General features: G+C 38.2%; 2 protein-coding genes across 12 annotated transcripts in view; one reads left to right on the top strand and one right to left on the bottom strand.

The window, feature by feature from the left end:
* Positions 1–2,789: 2,789 nt before the first annotated feature.
* Positions 2,790–15,270, top strand: hyi (hydroxypyruvate isomerase). Its single transcript, XM_036571460.1, has 8 exons — positions 2,790–3,243; positions 4,748–4,859; positions 5,770–5,884; positions 7,928–8,006; positions 8,196–8,245; positions 10,463–10,532; positions 14,012–14,146; positions 14,719–15,270. Exons 1-8 carry the CDS (start codon positions 3,045–3,047, stop codon positions 14,772–14,774), a joined length of 816 nt encoding a protein of 271 aa, XP_036427353.1. The 5' UTR covers positions 2,790–3,044; the 3' UTR covers positions 14,775–15,270.
* szt2 (SZT2 subunit of KICSTOR complex) overlaps positions 15,260–17,362 on the bottom strand; it is a 155,160-nt gene continuing 153,057 nt past the window's right edge. For 10 of the 11 annotated variants that reach the window (XM_036571448.1, XM_036571458.1, XM_036571452.1 and 7 more), the window contains one exon: positions 15,260–17,247. In XM_036571448.1, the coding sequence (XP_036427341.1) occupies positions 17,104–17,247 (144 nt within the window). In that variant the 3' untranslated portion in view covers positions 15,260–17,103. The remainder of the gene's footprint in view (positions 17,248–17,362) is intronic. The other variant, XM_036571455.1, reaches the window with a different exon arrangement.

Raw genomic sequence — 17,362 nt, 5'->3', positions numbered from 1 at the left:
GATCGGGCAAAATGGAAATAATAAATTGGAGATTGCATATTTGGGGTAAAAATCATACAATTGTGGTCATGTACCCCTACTAATTCCATTTAAATATTAAACCAAAATAGGCAAATATGGTGCATTTCGATTAGGCATCAAATATATAAAAGAGATTCATCAATGAGGTACTCAAAATCATGCACAAAACAAATATCCATGGCACTCTCAGAATTCTAAAAAAATTCAATGTACAGTTTAGAATCCATCAACAATATATTGCACTTTATTCTATAGTTTGGAATACATCAACAGCAGCCAAAAATATGTTCCACAGTTTGGAATATACAAACAAATACATTGCAACGTATTCTATTTCCATGCAGGAAGACCATGTTGTGATTTTGCTTCCAGTCCCCAAACTCATAAATCAGCCTGACTGTAACAGCGTGCCAGCTTTTCTCTCACGGCTGTTTGTTTTACAGTCCGCCTTTCAGTTTTACACGCTAACAAACCTGAACCACCTGAGACCTGGCAGCCAAACCAGCTTATTTACATCATGCTGTTCTCTTGTAAGCCGGGAGAGTAAAATGAGCACATCTTCGCCACAATACACGGATGATGTCACATCCTTTTTCGGAAATGTTCACCATGATATATTGCCTTAATTAGATCTTTACAGGCCACTGTTTTAAACAGGTGCTTGCTGAACACCATAAAGAAACTCATGCAAGTTAACTACTGCATCCATCCATCCACACACGTCTGAAAGAAAAGAGGGAAAAGAGACATTATCTTCCAATTCAACATCTAAACAATTTACTCTCTGTATAAAAGGTTTGATATTACTTTACTTATCTCCAGGTGCTCTGGGGGCTAGATCTTATGAAGGCAGATGGAAACTAAAGATATCAATGCTACCTTCAAATAGAAAGGGCTTGAGCTTATTTTATATGTGCATATTCTCCTCTAAGTTTTAAACCAGCAATCCTCTGAAATTGGATTGCTGCTTTTCCTGCACTGTATAATGTCAGTATATCATGTCAAAGGTGCATACGCCAGCCAAGCAGAAAAAAAATCATTCTTACGTTGCTTTTCATCTTTCTTCTCAATTATCAAGCCCAAAGATGGAGGAACATTGCTCTTTGGACAGTGTCATTTCATATTTCATACTCATTCTTCACATTCAAAGGATTCCAGGAACAAATTGCATTTTAGCTTTGAAATTCAAAGGTAATGACATTTATAAACATTCAGGCACCTCCGCTAACCCTGTCCAAGGGATGTAGTGGGGGAAAGAAAGTGACTAGCTGATGTTCATGGTTAGGAAAAGGCTGCTGTACTGACTGCGCTTCCAGTGCAGCTGAGTTGCCAGCAGAAGGAGAGATTATCCAACAGCAGTGTTTCTTTGTCAGACCAATTCACCACTGTCAGATCCACAGCTAGCCCAAGGCAAAGAAGGATTGTACGGATGATGCTCTCTACCGAATGTGCATGGCCCTCTATTACACTACATCTGTAACAGTACTTATTTATTTCAGAGTTACTAGCAGAGAGTAAGAAGGATCAGAAATTCAAGGAGTGAAGAAGGTCAATAAGTCAAGAAATAGCCACAGTCATATGCAAAAGTTTGAACACTCCTATCAAAATTAAATGCATTGCTGATTTTCTAAGTGAAAATAAGTTAATACATCCTCTACAGGTAACATACAGCCTAGTTAGAAAAAAGACTGAAGATGTTATATCTTAACTTTGAGACAGCAATAACTGAAAGCTAGGATGGAAAAGCCAGTGTCATGGGTATAGCATTCAAACTTGTGTCCATGCAGGTGCTGATTATTTGTAAGACAAACCCTCTGTCCTGAATAACATGCACATAATGGCCCAACTGGACCAAAACAAATTTTTACATGAAACAAGTCCATCGGTCCCACTGAAAAACATAGTTAAGTCATCCTCCACAGAAAACAAACTTAAACATGCCATTTTTCTGTACATTTATTTGCTGAGTTTAACATATTGGACATAATCAATACAAAATATGACAACGTTTGCAAATGCCACATTGTATTTTTTTTTTACTAATATATGTAAAATACATGTTAAATCCAGCACATACACAGTAAGTATTCTATGTAAGTGTAGTCTGTACATGAAGTGTTAACTTACTTTTGCTTTAAAAAAATATCAAAATATGTAATTTGACCAAACTTTGGCACACAACTGTACATCATATTACAGTCTCACACAGTCTTGCTGAGATAATTTCTATGAACATATACATTAATAATCGTCACGCATGTGATGTTCAGGTATTCACGCACCACCCACTATCAAGTCACTGAAATCACTCACATCAACGTCATTTAATAATTCATCACTAGAGCTAACACCACCAACAGTAACACCCCAAACAGACAATAATCTATGACAGTACATCTTCAACAGCATTTATTTATTTTTGAGTTACCTGCAAGTCAAGGGGTTCATAAATGACAAGAAATACCACGTTTCACACTGCATTTATGCCTAGTGATATGTAGCAGCAGCATGAATCTTAGTATTTTAATACACAAGCCCCGCTCCCTTCCAAAACAGCTAAAAAAAAGATTAAAAAGTAGAAAGAAAAGAAAAGAAAGAAAGAAAAAACAGATGCATACTTATGTTTATTTCACTTTCAGATTATCCACTGACAGGAAAATGTAGTTCTGGACTATATGCTTAACCCCTGTCTGGAAAACAGCGTATTGTTTATTTAAAAAAATAAATAAATAAATACTTGCCTTGTACTGCGCATGTGCGGACTCGGAACCAACCTGCCTTCGTCAAGAAGTGTACTTACTGTTGCTATCTAAAGCGTATTAATTATCTCTAAAGACAAAAGGAACACTATACTGCCTTGGCAGTGTATCCATCAACGTTAAACACAGAGAAACTACACATAACATGGAAATGTACGCTGGCTGATGTTTCTAGCCTACGTCAATGATTAGCTTGGCTAGTTGCTGACGTAAGGTCAGATAAGTTTAGTCGTTTAGCGAGACACTAAATAAAACAGGGAGAACATGACAGCGCTAAAATTTTGTGCCAACATCTCATGGCTGTTCACCGAACTGCCAGAATTCAGCCAGCGAGGGCAAGCTGCCGCCCGAGCGGGTTTCCAGGCGGTGGAAGCGGCGTGGCTGTACGATTCAGACCCGGGAGAACTGCGGAAAGTGACACAGGAAACTGGGCTTGAAGTGGCGCTTATAAACACTCCCCCGGGTAAGAGCCCATGGATTTGTGTGTTTTAAATGTGTTTTAATAGAATTTCGACACTGTTCGGTTAAAGTAACGGCACATATTTTTCGCTTCCCCCTCCCGTGTTCAATTCGAATGAGTGTTTCTCATTTGTAGTTTCTGAAGTGAGGCGTTTCGTCGCAGCATCGTTAGAGGAGGTGGTGCAAAAAACTGCATCTCCCATGATGCGTTGCGAGTACCAAGCTAGCTTGTGCCCAAGACAACTGATTTTCTAGCAGATTTTCCTAGGGTGCCTAGAGTAAGGTCTGAGACACACACTGAGATTAATTTACGTACTATGTTTGACGGCTGGCTAGTGCAGATATCTCTGTGCTATAAACGCTACTACGGTTTACCTGTTACTCGAACATTGGTCATTATTTAAAAAAAAGTCGAAAAACGCTGTCAAAAAGCAGTCAAAAATGTTCGCTGTAAATCACTGCAAGGTCCATTCAGCAAATGTAACTTTAGATTCACAAAATGCTTTCACGAGTGCTCATATCAGGTATCAACATCCGTCATCAGCTGCTTGGAGTGCCCCCTGAGCACATGCGCGTTCATACTTACACATTTATACACACGTACATACATATACGCTGTAAATTCAAGTTAATTTAAGTATTTATTTGATATCGCCTGGCTTCATGACTTCTCTTGCAGTAAATGCTTATTTTCTTCCTTAGGTTGGAAATTAACAGGTTTCAAGGTTAAATGTTTAAGACAAACGTGTTTTACTTTAGTGGTCCTTTTCTTTGTTTCACTTGACTAACAGACTGAGAGTTGGGTCTTTGACTCTGCTTGATGAATTAAAGCAGATCTTCCCAGTTGTGCCCTTGTAGTTTTTCTGCTCTAACACCCTGACTCAACGTATCAGTACCTTCATGAGGGTAAATATAGCAGGAAAACACAGGAGTAGATTTAAAATGTGCTGATTTAGAATTCATTAACAAACTGAACTTTATTTAACTTTCTGTCTAAACATTTCTGTTCAGTTTTGAACGCACAGCTTGTATAATATCCATAGATAACATTACTGATAGAATGTGATGCTCTGGAGCAGCCACACATGAGCCTAAGGCCACCATGCGTCTTGCCTGTTTTGACTAGGTGCTGGGCATGGTGGTTTTAGGCTCCATGCCCAGAGCCTAGTCAAAGCTCCCCAGCATTGAGCTGTGGAGCAGTGGAACTATATTCTTTGGAGTGATGGAGCAGTAATGCTCTTGTGGCTGACTGCAAATCAGATCTTCTCAGTGATGTAAAAAGAGTAGTGTCTTTTACTGCAGCAAATGGGGGTCAATTTCCCTATTAATACCCTAGATTGCAGAAGAAATGTTGGATGAGCAGGTGTCCACAAACTTTTGCATATGTTTTGTACATACAGCCTATTAAGTAGCCAGCTTAATTATCTGATTTATGGTCACTTTATCAAAGAACTATGACTTAATAGTAATGAAAGTATTAAATATGGTGCCTATGTGGATTTTTTCAGGTGATTTAAAGAATGGTGACTTGGGGCTGGGTGCTGTCCCTGGGAGGGAGCAAGACTTCAGGCAGGGTTTGGCTCTGGCCATTGACTTCGCTAAAACACTCGACTGCAAGAGGTATTGATAGTTTGCACCATGTACACTAGCTAATATACATTTTATAAAATTAATTGTTTGAAAAGGGAGGGCACTAAAATGTGCAATGCAGAGGTGAGGAAGGACAGGCTGGTTGGCAATTTTTATTCTTTGTCGTATGTCCTCAGGTAATCCAGCCATTGGCAAATTAAAGCTTAAGATCTCCGCAAAAAACAGACAGATTGAATGCCATAAAGCAGTGGTTCTTAAACTGGTCCCCAGAAACTCCCAGATGGTCCACACTTTTGCTCCAACCCAACTCACAATGCACAGGGATAGTGCCAAAATGTGGACTGTTTGAGAACCACTGCCAGAAAGTATTATTTTGTTAAAGTTAAGTTCTGATTAAAGTCATATTGTGCACTTGTACCAGTTTTTCACTGTGCTGTCGGTAGATTTAAGTCCATTTTGTAATTGCAAAATGGATCTGCTAATGGGGTAGAGAGACCCTAGCATAAAAAGTAGGCTTTTGATAAGCAGATAAGCATCTTCTCGTAAATGTAAACTTGGTTAAACTCAATTAGCCTAATTTTACTGATTTATTGATTTAATTCAGTGACATTATTTTTTTAATTTTAGTAAAGCTTAACTCCACCTTTACTAGAACTTTTAGAACTATTCGATAGCTAGCACACTAACTTGGCAATGAGTTTATAGTTAATTATGCAGATGAGTGCATTGTGCAGTTTGCACAAAAAATGAAGTTGGAGGTGCAACTAGCAATTTGTCTCCATTTGTTTTAAAAAAAATATTTTATGCATTTAAAAAACTGATGATTTGTGCTAAAACATGAGAATAACCCTTAATTCTGTGGAAAATGTTAAGGCATAGCTTTTGTCATAGTTAAGTCTCCTTCCTTTTGAAAGTAACTATTAGTAATATTTTGATGCAGGATTCACCTGATGGCTGGGAGAGTACCTGCAGGATTGCAGCGTTCTGCCGCTTCAGTGGACATGGAGGCCACGTTTGTGCAAAACCTAAGATACGCTGCAGATGTCCTTGGAAAGGTGAAACACGCCACGAATACACAGCCTCCAACCATTCACTCATGGACAACAGAATATATTTTTGATAGGTGAAGAAAATAGGTTATCATTTTATGACGATTCTTTTTTCAGTTTCATAGCACAAGAAAAAAGCCAAGGATGCAGCTAAAGTGGTGTTTCTCGACAGTTACGTCATTGAAAATGGTCCCATTTTGTAGGCTCCTTTAAATTTCCCTCAGAAATTTGAAGGATGCAGCTGGTGGATCCTGCAGTGCCAGAGATTATAATTAAATGTAAATTGTACACAGTTATTGTAAAAACTAATACATAATATTGATAGCATATAGTAGTTATTAAGAACATGATGAAGCCTTATAAGAAATGTGTCAGTTGACTCTGCTAAAGCTATCATGATTATGCATGAATGAGCGCTGAAGATGAGACTTTGTACGTTTACACGCTAACAAACCTGAAGTACCTGAGACCTCAGCAAGGTTTGTTCTACTTTTGGAAATGCCAGAGATTTATTTGGGCCTGAACTTTTGATCTGAACCTGAATACAGTACGAGAACTTGTCCCTGGTCGAGTTCGAATTAAACCTGACCCAACCCGAACCACATCATCACATTTTGAGTCTGAAACTGACTCAATCTCAACCAAATTCTGTCCAAAACTGGATGGTACCAGCTCATTACTCAGAGTGGCAAAAAAAAGCTCACATTTTTAATGATCGTGCCGGTTAACTTAGCGTGTTATGACAATAACAGCTGTCATCAGATCAGGTATAATAAAATATAAAACAATATAAAATATTGATATAATAAAACCACTAGTTGTCCAAAAGTTAAAAGTTAAAATCTGCTTTAACAAATTTATTCATCAAGCAGTGCTTTCAAACAACATTCAAAATGTTTTTAGTCTGTAAACTTTTCATAAGGCACTATCCATTGCCCGCCTTGCACTGTTCATATAACATTTAGCCTTTACCTGTTTAATCCTAAAACTCTTTCTGTACATTGAACATATTACAATAAAATATATATAAAAAAAACATATTTTTGGACAGACAAATTAAATATAAACATCCTTTTGGTTGCACTAAACTATCCTCTCTTGAATCAATTCATGTTTTATTTACCTTGCCTCCATTTTCTCATGAGTGTAGGCCTTGTGGACTAAATTCTGTCAACAACACGAGTGGGTGACTCCAGCATACAAGATTAAAACTGTGTTAAGTTAAAGAAAGTAGGAGGTAAGGAGAAAAACTAAAGCAGGGGAGATGCAGGGCAAAATCTGTTAAAAGAGGCAGACTGAAATTTGAACCTGACCAGAGTCCGATATATTTTTAGAAATTATGTCAGAACCTGAAGGGAGCAGTCAGGTCTTGTTGAATTCAGGCATATATTTCAAGCTCCTTAACTGCTCCCAGATATCCTGTGGTAGTTTGTTACTGTTTAAAATTGCATTGCGTTGAGTTCAGATCAGTGCAAACTTAAACCGAACAGTCATTAAAAGGCAGTAAAGTATATTTTCATTGTGCTGATTGTGTCAGAGGTAGAGGCAGTAGTTGTGTAAGTTCAATTAGACATCTTTATTTTCATGCATCAGAATGAGTAGGATAAAAAATCATACCAAAAACATTTGTTTGAGATAGATGTGGATTTTATACAGTGATAGGCTGAAAGCTCTTTGGCCCATAAGTAAAACAATACAGCACTGTTCACACTTCCAGCTCTTTCACGAGGCCTTTTCCTCCCTTACGCAAAGACGCACAGAAGGTAATTTTTGCCAGATAAATGATAGTTGTTCGACAGGTGATGAATGCTCATTTAGTATATAGTAAATGGATAATTACAAACAGGTGATGATGGTGGCATCCACATTGGCTTAATCTTCATACCACCTGTGCTTTGAAAGTTTGTCAGTATTTAATTATACTACATATTATTTATATTTTACTGCATACATAATTTGCAGAATAGCACAGGTGTCTCTGCTTTGTTATTATTATTCATATTGATTCTGGAACCACTAGAACTGCAGCACTTGTTATTTTCTTTTTAGGAGGGGATTCTTGGCTTGATTGAGCCAATTAACACAAGGGTAACTGATCCTCAGTATTTCCTGGAGTCACCACATCAAGGTGAAACTGAGATTTCTTTAGAGTTGCTTCACTCTTAGTTTTGTGTGGTATATTGTCTTATTCTGAATGTATATCTCAGATAAGGACTTCATATGATACATACATTACCATACCATATTACCATATTTGCACTGCAGTTGCCATTTTAACACAGGTATTGTCCACTAATGTGTTTGTTACTTCGAAAAGCGGCTGCAATCCTTCAAAAAGTTGACCGCCCAAACATCAAGCTGCAAATGGTGAGTGAATATTGTGTGCTCTAAAATTACAATTCATCTTGAATGTTCACATCCAGTACACTGTAAAAAATAGGTTGACAGTTCAAAGAAAAACACTTCAAATCCACTTCTGCCCTGTTCCACGTTTTACACAGTAGCAAGATACACCTATAAAACTCACAGCAAAGCTCACATGAGCCCTAATGTAGTTGGATTAGATTTACCAGGGCAGGCATTTCAGAACATTTACATTTACACATTATTTTTGTTACCGAAAGGAATGGGTTTCCTCATACTGTAGTGAATTGACAGTCTTACTGTAACACCAATGGAGTGATTTTAATCCAGTATGAATCTGCAATGTGTGCAGTTTTTCATAATCTGACAGTAATAATTGTGGTGTGATTTGAACACAGCATGGATCTTCAGTGTGTGCAGTTTTTACAGTCTAACTGTAATAATTGTGTAATTTGAATCCAGTATGAATCTGCAGTGTGTGTAGTTTTTACAGTCTAACTGTAATAATTGTGGTGTAATTTGAATCCAGTATGAATCTGCAGTGTGTAGTTTTTACAGTCTAACTGTAATAATTGTGGTGTGATTTGAATTTAGTATGAATCTGCTATGTGTGTAGTTTTTACAGTCTGACAGCAGTAATTGTGAAGTAAATTGCCTTTTTGCAATTGGCTGAACCCAGAGCTCCCATAGTAATATTAACCCTGTTCCACACTACTTTGTGTTAATGGAATAACAAAACCTGCTAATAGACACAACCATGCAGTGTGTTATTGTTATTGAGTCTGACGTCGGTGGCGTGATCCTTACATGAACATTCGGTCTGTGAGCTTTCAGTGCAGGCCTTCTGTGAAAATTTGGGGAAATAATAGTAGTACTTCCTCCTAACCCAATCGATCAGTCAAATCCTTCACATTACATTGCATAACCTGCACTGGTGCAACTAATCCAGCTTCAGTAGGCTGATTTTGGCAGTATTTCCATGTGCTGCTGTACTCTGGTTATTGTGGGAATACTGTGTCCTGTGGAAACACTATTTCAATCATGCATTCTCAAGAAGACCTACACTGGTAAGCTTATGCTGCATACGAAGCAAATGACAGCACTTGTCTGAGATACTCAGAGACTATTTAGATCTGAAAAGTTAAGTTCTGACCTGTATGTTAATTGGTTAAATATGCAGTTCCATTTTTGTAACTGTGCAGACCTTTAACCCAAAGGGTTAAAAAATAAAGCTTTGGATATCTGCTTTGGATATCTGCTGTGAAAAGTCTGGGTACGTGACAAGATAAGAATGACAATGAATTCACAGTTTTTATACAATGTAGTTTGGTGTCCAAAGTTTGCTTCTTTAATTTTGCACTGGAGCTTGGAGGCTAATGTAGCTAGTAATGGAAGCTGATTCCTTGCCGTTTAGCATGGTGCAAACTGCATGCCTAAACCATCACACACTTAGACCTGCTTATGAGGTTTTTATGTTGTATTGCATACTGTTGTCTATAAAAATTAACAAGTGTTGACCCAGTTTGAAGCAAGTGTGTGATGATTTAGGCATGCAGTTTGCACAATGCTAATTTGTGGCTTTACACTTCCTTGTTAGCTATATTAGCCTCATAACTCCAGTGCAAAACTAAAGAAACTTTGGACACGAGACGTCTCAGCTGAATAATTAGATTTGAGTTAAAGATAAAACTGTATAAGTTTTTGCGCAACTATTGTATATTAAAAAAAATGTATATTTTAAACTACATTTAAGCGTTTGTTCCCTATCATAACTGTACCCAGCAATCAGGAATGACAGTGTCATAGGCAGTTAGTGTATTACGGATGGTTGTGAGTGGGCCCACACTTGCTTTTTGTGGATAATGAAATCACATTTCAGTGTGTGTTTTTCCTTTTTGATTTCTCAGCTAAATAAATTATATCTGGGGACTTTGTTCAGTGCATAGCTGGAGGGAGGCTAAGGGCATTAGGCAGCATTGCAGCTGCTGTGCCTGCATCCAGGCAGGAGAGAAAATACTTTAATGTTTCTCTCTTGGCCCTCTATTGTCAGCTTTACTCTGTCTAAGGAAACATAAAAGCCAGGTACTGCAGCAAAGTATGATTAAAGGCGGTGAAGGAAAAACACCAGTTGAGAAGCACAAGAGTTTCTCTAAATCACACAACTCTGTAGAGGTTGCTGTGTGTGTTCTTGACAGCGGCCATCTTTTTCTCCCTACACAGGACGTTTACCACTGGCAGATAATGGATGGGAACCTGACCCAGAACATTCAAAAATACTTCCCCCTCATAGGCAAGTAACACACTCCACATCAAACTTTGAAATTTCCTGTTAGCTCACATGGGGACATCATTTCACATTATAAAATGCATGTTTGGTACACAGTTCCAAAATCACTGAGATCTAAATATAAATGGAAAGCACTGTGGGTTAGGTTAGCAGTAGACTGACAGTCTGCCACTGTCTTAGGAAAGCCAAGCAGAGTCATAAGATCTGTTCTAATTAACTTTTTTTATACCCTTTTTAAAATTAAATAATCACACAGTGTGTACAGGAGTTCACACATCACTTTCTGTGATTTGACAATAATGATCACAGGCAAGTGATGGATAAAAATTACTATTACTTATTTTCTTATTCTTACTTTTGGTACAAACCAAGTTCCAGAAATGTAGGTAGGACAGTAGGTAAAATGCAAATAAAAACAAAGCAGTATTTATAAATCCATGATAACCTGTGTTTGAAAAAAACAGCACAAGACAAGATATGTAATGTTTTATCTTATCAACTTAATTGTTTTTTCACTCATTCAGAAATGAAAGCCTGAAACACCTCCAGAACAGTTGGCACAAGAACAATTTAAAACTAGGAACATTGTAAAATGTTAAAAAAAAAAACGTGATGCAATAATGCTTGTGTATTAAAGGTGCATCCAGTCCTAGTCCTTTATGAGCAAGGAAGAGTCAACACTCTCCACTTGATGAATCGGCAGAAAATCCTACAGTTTAAAAATAACTTTTTCTCAATAAAAGAGGGCAAGGTTTTAGATGTTTCACTCTCTACATCAAAAGATTCAGACCAAAAAACACAACTAAATTCCCATGATCTTCGACCTATCAGATAGCACTGCATTAAAAACCACCATACTTTTGTGATGGATTAGGGAATTATTTGATAAACTGTGGTACACAAATGCAAGTTGTACTATGCACAGCGTAGTATGTAGTCCTGTGTCACCTGTGTCCAGAAATGCTGTTGATTTCTCTGGGTTCGAGCTCATCTGAAATGGACTGATGCAAAGTGGAAACATATTTTGTGGTCAGACAAATCAAACTGCATAATTTGCACGTCTATGAAGAAACAATTAACGCTGATCACATTTTGGAGCAATAAATGCAGCTTTCTAGATGATGGCAAAAAAAAAAATCCACTTTCAAAACAGGAACAGCTTGTCTCTTCAGTCCCCAAAGGATTATTAAGTGCTGTTAAAAGGAAAGGTGATGGTGCTAAACATACTCCTGTCCGAGGTTTTTTGGAATGTTTTGCAGGCATCATATTTGGAATGAGCATATATTTACAAAAAACAGTGAAATTTATAAGTTGTTTTTGTATGTTTTTCAATTAATACGGGTCTAATAGAATGTACTAATAACTGAGTTTTTGTTTTTAGTAGCATTTCTCATACTGTCCCGACTGGAATTGGGTTTGTAGTTAACAGGACATAGACAATGAACGTGTTGCCTATTGGCTATTATAGTGGTCCAGTCTAGCCAGACTAAACTGACATTTTTTCCATATTATTCCCATACAAGTACCATAAACACATCAACACTACTGCATTTCAATCACCTGACAAGTGGTTAGGGGTGTGTGTGTGTGTGTGGCGGGGGGGGGTCGATTCTTAGATGCATCGCGATGCATGGACGTGAATGATTCTGAATCGATTCACAAATGTCAAAAATCGATTTTCTAAATATTTAATTTATAACGTAATGTTGACGGAACGCAAAAGGAGGAACTTGGAAGTACGGAAGTGCAGCGCCCGGACACTCCGTGACACGCACATAACAAAAACACAACTGGATGAGCGAGAAATCCGACCGGCACCCGCTGCATTAAAAGCTAGGTCAGGAGTCGACAACCCAAATGTTAAGAAGAGCCATTTTGTCCTTTCAACAAAAATCAAAACACTTTGGTAGCCACAACATTTAATGTCCAAAATGTCTCAGTATGTGATAATGTCCTAGTATAGGTGAAAAAATATAAATGAAAATGCAGACTTACTTTGCTCTGCTTTAAGCTTTAGCTATAGCTGCTTTCCTCCCATCTCCACAAGAAAACTTTTCTTCAGAAGTAAAACAGCTTATTGTAAAATGTCTCTCAACGTTCGACTGTTTTACGAGGCTGAAATCAGCTTCTCATTCTCCAGCTTCTTGTTCAAATTTTCCCGTTCCACCTTAAATTCTGCTCAAGGCGCCCAAATTTAAATGCGGCACCATTTAAGGTGGACTGGGAAATTTCAAAAGAGAAGCTGACTTCAGCCTCACAACTTTTTAGTGTTTGACAGTCTCTCGTTGCAGATTTAACGTACCAGAAAACCAACTGTGTTGCTTATAAATGCGAATAACAGTTCATTGGTCTCCAAATGTTCGTCTTAAATCTCTCTCTGCCGTTTCGTTCGCTACTAGCTAGGCGAGACTGCATTGCTAGGTGACCTGCAGTCTGCACGCCAGGGGAAAAGGGACCTGGATAAGAGCCATAACGTTACTGTATGCAAGTTGTGTCACACTAAACTAAAATATTTTGGAAACGACAAACATGAGAAACCATATTACATGTTTCCACCCGTTTTTCTACCGGTTGTACTTGCTGCCAGCCAGAGGACCATCGAGCAAGCGATGTCAAAGCTTCCACCCAACTCGGAAGGGAATTACAAACTCCATCAATACTTTTATTGCCAAGGATTTGCGTCTGTTCTCAGTCGAGATCCAGGGCTTTCGCGCTATGTTGGGCACATTTCTTTTATTAATAAAAGAATATTGGAAGTAAATTCATTATGGATCATTACAAATACTTTCCTTTAAAAGTACCAAGTCCTCACACAGTCCTTCGGTCCTTTATATAGGCTAACACGTAATTAATGTATTTTCTGGGTAAAAGAAAATCAAATAGCACATGCTTATATAGCTAGAGATGTGCTCATTAGTATATCTAATAAATACAGGTGAAGACTTTTATTCAGCATGTCGTTGCTGCTGAAACAAAATCTTTTATTTCCATTTTGGTTGTTTTTTTTTTTCTTTTACATAATTTGAAAATGCCCACTGCCATTTACACTTTCAGCTTCATGACAAATGGACCAACAGAAATGGTCCAACATTTTTTAAACAAGGTTTTGTTCCAATTATATGTGACCTTATGAACCTAAAAAAATAACTTAAGGGGGATAATCCATTTTGTATTGTTAAAAATGCATGATGAATGTTAGGCTATGTTATATTTCCTCATCTCATCTGCTCATCTTCCCTTCAGAACATGTTAAATTATTTAGTTACTTTCTGTGTTCAATTTAATAAACATTTGGTTCTCATATTGGCAGGTCTTAATAGTAAATAATACCATTTAGTACTGTTTGAGTACTAAGCAATGTTGCAGAAGACTTGGTATCAGCATTGATGTTAAAACTCTGGTTTTGTGACAGCTCTATCTTGCAGTATAGGTCAAACTCTCCTCTTCTGAGTCCACAGCACAATTACCTCTCTACATCACAGGTCATGTCCAGGTCGCCCAGGTTCCTGACCGCCATGAACCAGACAGTCCAGGAGAGGTCAACTTCCCCTACCTCTTTAACCTGCTGGAAAAGCTGGGCTACCAGGGATACGTGGGATGTGAATACAAACCGATGGGTGAGTACACAATTGTCTGAGATTAAAATTGACTCATGAACTGTCTTTTTGGTGTTTATGGAAGATGTAAATTCAGGTTAAAAGTAAGAGGACAGTGCTTTTTAGTAATCATTTGTGTTTTTCTTGTTGTAACAACTAATTCAACTCCATGTAAGTAATTAAGCCATTTATGAGCAGTTAAGAGCAAGAAAACCACAAAACTGTGCTCAGACTGAGAACAAGTAGAGAAAGGAGCAAAGGTGTTATTGATTGAATCTTAAAGAAATCAGGGTCAGAAACCACACAAGCAAGTCTATTTGAAATTACTTAACACAGTTTGAGGGAAGTGTGAATTAGACATGCAGTTTGGTTATGAATTGTTAGATACATTAGCTTTGTTGCACCAATGGAAAATTAAAAACTGAAGCAAACTTGGCATATGCAGCATTCTGTGGTTGATTAACTATATTTGGGGTACAGAGGGTAGCTGTATAAATCTGATTTTTCCTTTTTTTCTTTCATTTTTTTGTTTTGCAGCGCCATGTTCGTGTTTTGAAAGAGGTTCAAAAACTAAAGGTTCTCTGGTCTTTCAGGTTCCACAGAAGCAGGCCTGGATTGGGTGAGGAAGTACTGGGAGGGCAGAAAGTGAGAGAAACTGCAGTTTGTCAAGATCAAGATTGAGCTTTAGTAGGACACAATGGAACAACACCTTCCCCTCCCCCCTCTTCTACTCCATCAGCAACATTTTAATCTTGGAGGAAATCTTGCCCACATTTAAAGTGGTGCTGTTGTGCAGGGGGAAATCAGGCCTTTCAGTGTGTGTCTGTGTATGTGTATGTGTGCAGAAATCATGGCCAGCAAATGCACGCATATTTGGAGAAACTGGAGCAGTAATTACACACATATTTACTGATAGGCTTGTTTAGATGGTGCCTCTTGTCTGCTAGAGATAAGCCTGGAATTGAACACTTCATCAGTGACTTCCTTTGCCAACAGTGTCATAAATGCTCAAGAATAATACTAGGAAGTTGCTATTATATGCAAGTCCTTATTTGTGTCATCAAGCAAAATATAAACTTCTGTTTAAAGTGACCCGTTGGGTCTGTCTTTCAAAGCACCGTATTAAAAACAACATTGGTTATTAACTTATGGTTTATTGTTACATTTTATACTTACAAACGGTTCAGTATATACATAATGTACAAGTCTCAGACATTTAAACCACTCTAATTATAATATTGCCTAAATACACACATCAGTTGCAAATGATTAGCTTCTTGCATTATTAAGCATACGTGTCCAGTGTCCTCCTTTTCAAACAAAAACAAAAAACACCCTGCCTCATTCAGCAGTAGAGTTTTGAAGAAAAGCTCAAAATCAACCAATAATAATTGGTTTCCTTCAGTGATAGGCTGCCTATGAGCCCCAAGGTGATGCAGAGACATCGTAGTGCTCCTGTGAAGTGTGCGCCAGTAGTAGACATTTTCCTGCTGCTCAATCCGTAAACTGAGATGAAGTATTTTTTGTTTTTTCCCAATTACATAATGATGATTAAATTGCAACGGTTTTTTTCTCGATTTTCAAAGATTCTCCTCTGTTGATACAACATTCATTCATCTGTCCGCATCTTTAGGAAATAAGGCAAAGAAAAGAAATGTAGGCACTTTTGGGGTGAAGATGGCATGGCAGTAGGGGAAATTGTAAAATACCAACAGGGTGAAAGAGAACGCAAATAGCCAGCAATGCTAATAACTAGTATCATGGACACCCACAGTAATGTACAGCAGTCATTTGCTTCAAGCCTAACACGCCACCGCACTCACTGAGGGGCTGAGTCATTTTTTCTTTCCAATGTGTGCGTAGCATACAGCGGACCTGAATGATTCATTGAATAAATGACAACGTCAAGTCAAAGTCTCTGTCTCACCCTCGCTCTGTCACACATTCCTGATCAGAAATCACCGTTGCACTCACTTATTTCAGTGATGCAGGGTTAACTTCATCAAATTCAACCTTAGAACAATTAGCATTAGGGCTGCACAATATATTGTTGGTTAATTGTTATCGCGATACTGACCCTTTGCAGTAATTATATCACAAAGGGCTACAGTGTGCAACTGAGCCCTCCAACCAAGCACTAAATGTTTCATTCAGGTGACTGTAATATAATTTTGGTCAAAACAATGCAAGCTAATCACATACAGCGTTCACTAATGTGTCTAATTCTAATACATCACAACTTTGTAATAGCAATAAAATCACAATAATGAATTTCGTCCATGTTGTGCAGCCCTAGAGGTTTTCATTCAACTGAACGGGAAACAAACAGCCTGAAGAACACAAATATAAGCTGAATAGAGTATGGCTTTGGCAAACCAGCAAGGTGTCATTAGCCTGTATTGCTGACTAGAGACCATCTCAGTCATGTAAAATACAGCCTTATAAGGGGCCAGTTTTTGTAAGTGGTAAAATGCTTAGGCCATTGCAATAAGCACTTCACACATAAGCATCGTTCGGTTCGAGTTGCTTCACCGTGAGGTAGTTTTCCTCTCAGTCCGGCCACACTGGATCCATTTGGAGGTCAAACAGGCCACTTAAACCCAAAATACACTGACCCCACTTTTTCCAGCAAATACTAGCAAAGCCAAGCATTAGGTTTGATGTGCTGTACCTTTGTGTGATTGTTGAGAGTCTATAGAACATTTTCTATGCACTGGTTTATTTGGCTTTTTAATTTGTTGTCTGGAACATTTTAAGCCAAATGCCAATATTGTTGTCACATAGTTGACATGTGTTGGGCTTTACAGTTTGTACCATAAAACGTACTGCTACAAGACATTATCCCAAATGTTGTCAGTTTGCAGCTTAGATTTCTTCTTCGTATTATAGTATATACACTTTTGCCACATACACACAGAGACAAATTTCAGGTGGTTTTCAAAGATTTTGTGTCTTTTCCCACTCCATCTGTGGGGTCGTTATAGCAGACCTGTCCAGAGGTTGTAGCAGGCTGTGTTGATCACAGACTCCAAGTGATGGTACATGGAGACCAGCTGGGGCGGAGGGCTGTTGCTAGGCTGCGGTTGTGATGGCAACGGCTCCCTGAAAACAACCTTGAGGCTCTGGAAGGAAAGCAGGAGACAGAGGGGTTAAGGAAAGATCAGTGTGCGATTTCACGCTGCAGTTAGCGTCCTGACGCTTTTACACATGGAAATGAATGTTATCGCCTAGATTCAG

Source organism: Colossoma macropomum, unplaced genomic scaffold (assembly GCF_904425465.1).
Source record: "Colossoma macropomum unplaced genomic scaffold, Colossoma_macropomum, whole genome shotgun sequence".
NCBI lineage: Eukaryota > Metazoa > Chordata > Actinopteri > Characiformes > Serrasalmidae > Colossoma > Colossoma macropomum.
This window is presented reverse-complemented; position numbering and strand designations above follow the sequence as displayed.

Bases quoted from the DNA above. Each gene is read 5' to 3' on its own strand.
- hyi (XM_036571460.1), top strand. From the start codon at position 3,045: ATGACAGCGCTAAAATTTTGTGCCAACATCTCATGGCTGTTCACCGAA. The intron at 4,860-5,769 runs GTATTGATAGTT...ATTTTGATGCAG, and splicing joins AAAACACTCGACTGCAAGAG to GATTCACCTGATGGCTGGGA. The intron at 8,246-10,462 runs GTGAGTGAATAT...CTCCCTACACAG, and splicing joins CAAACATCAAGCTGCAAATG to GACGTTTACCACTGGCAGAT.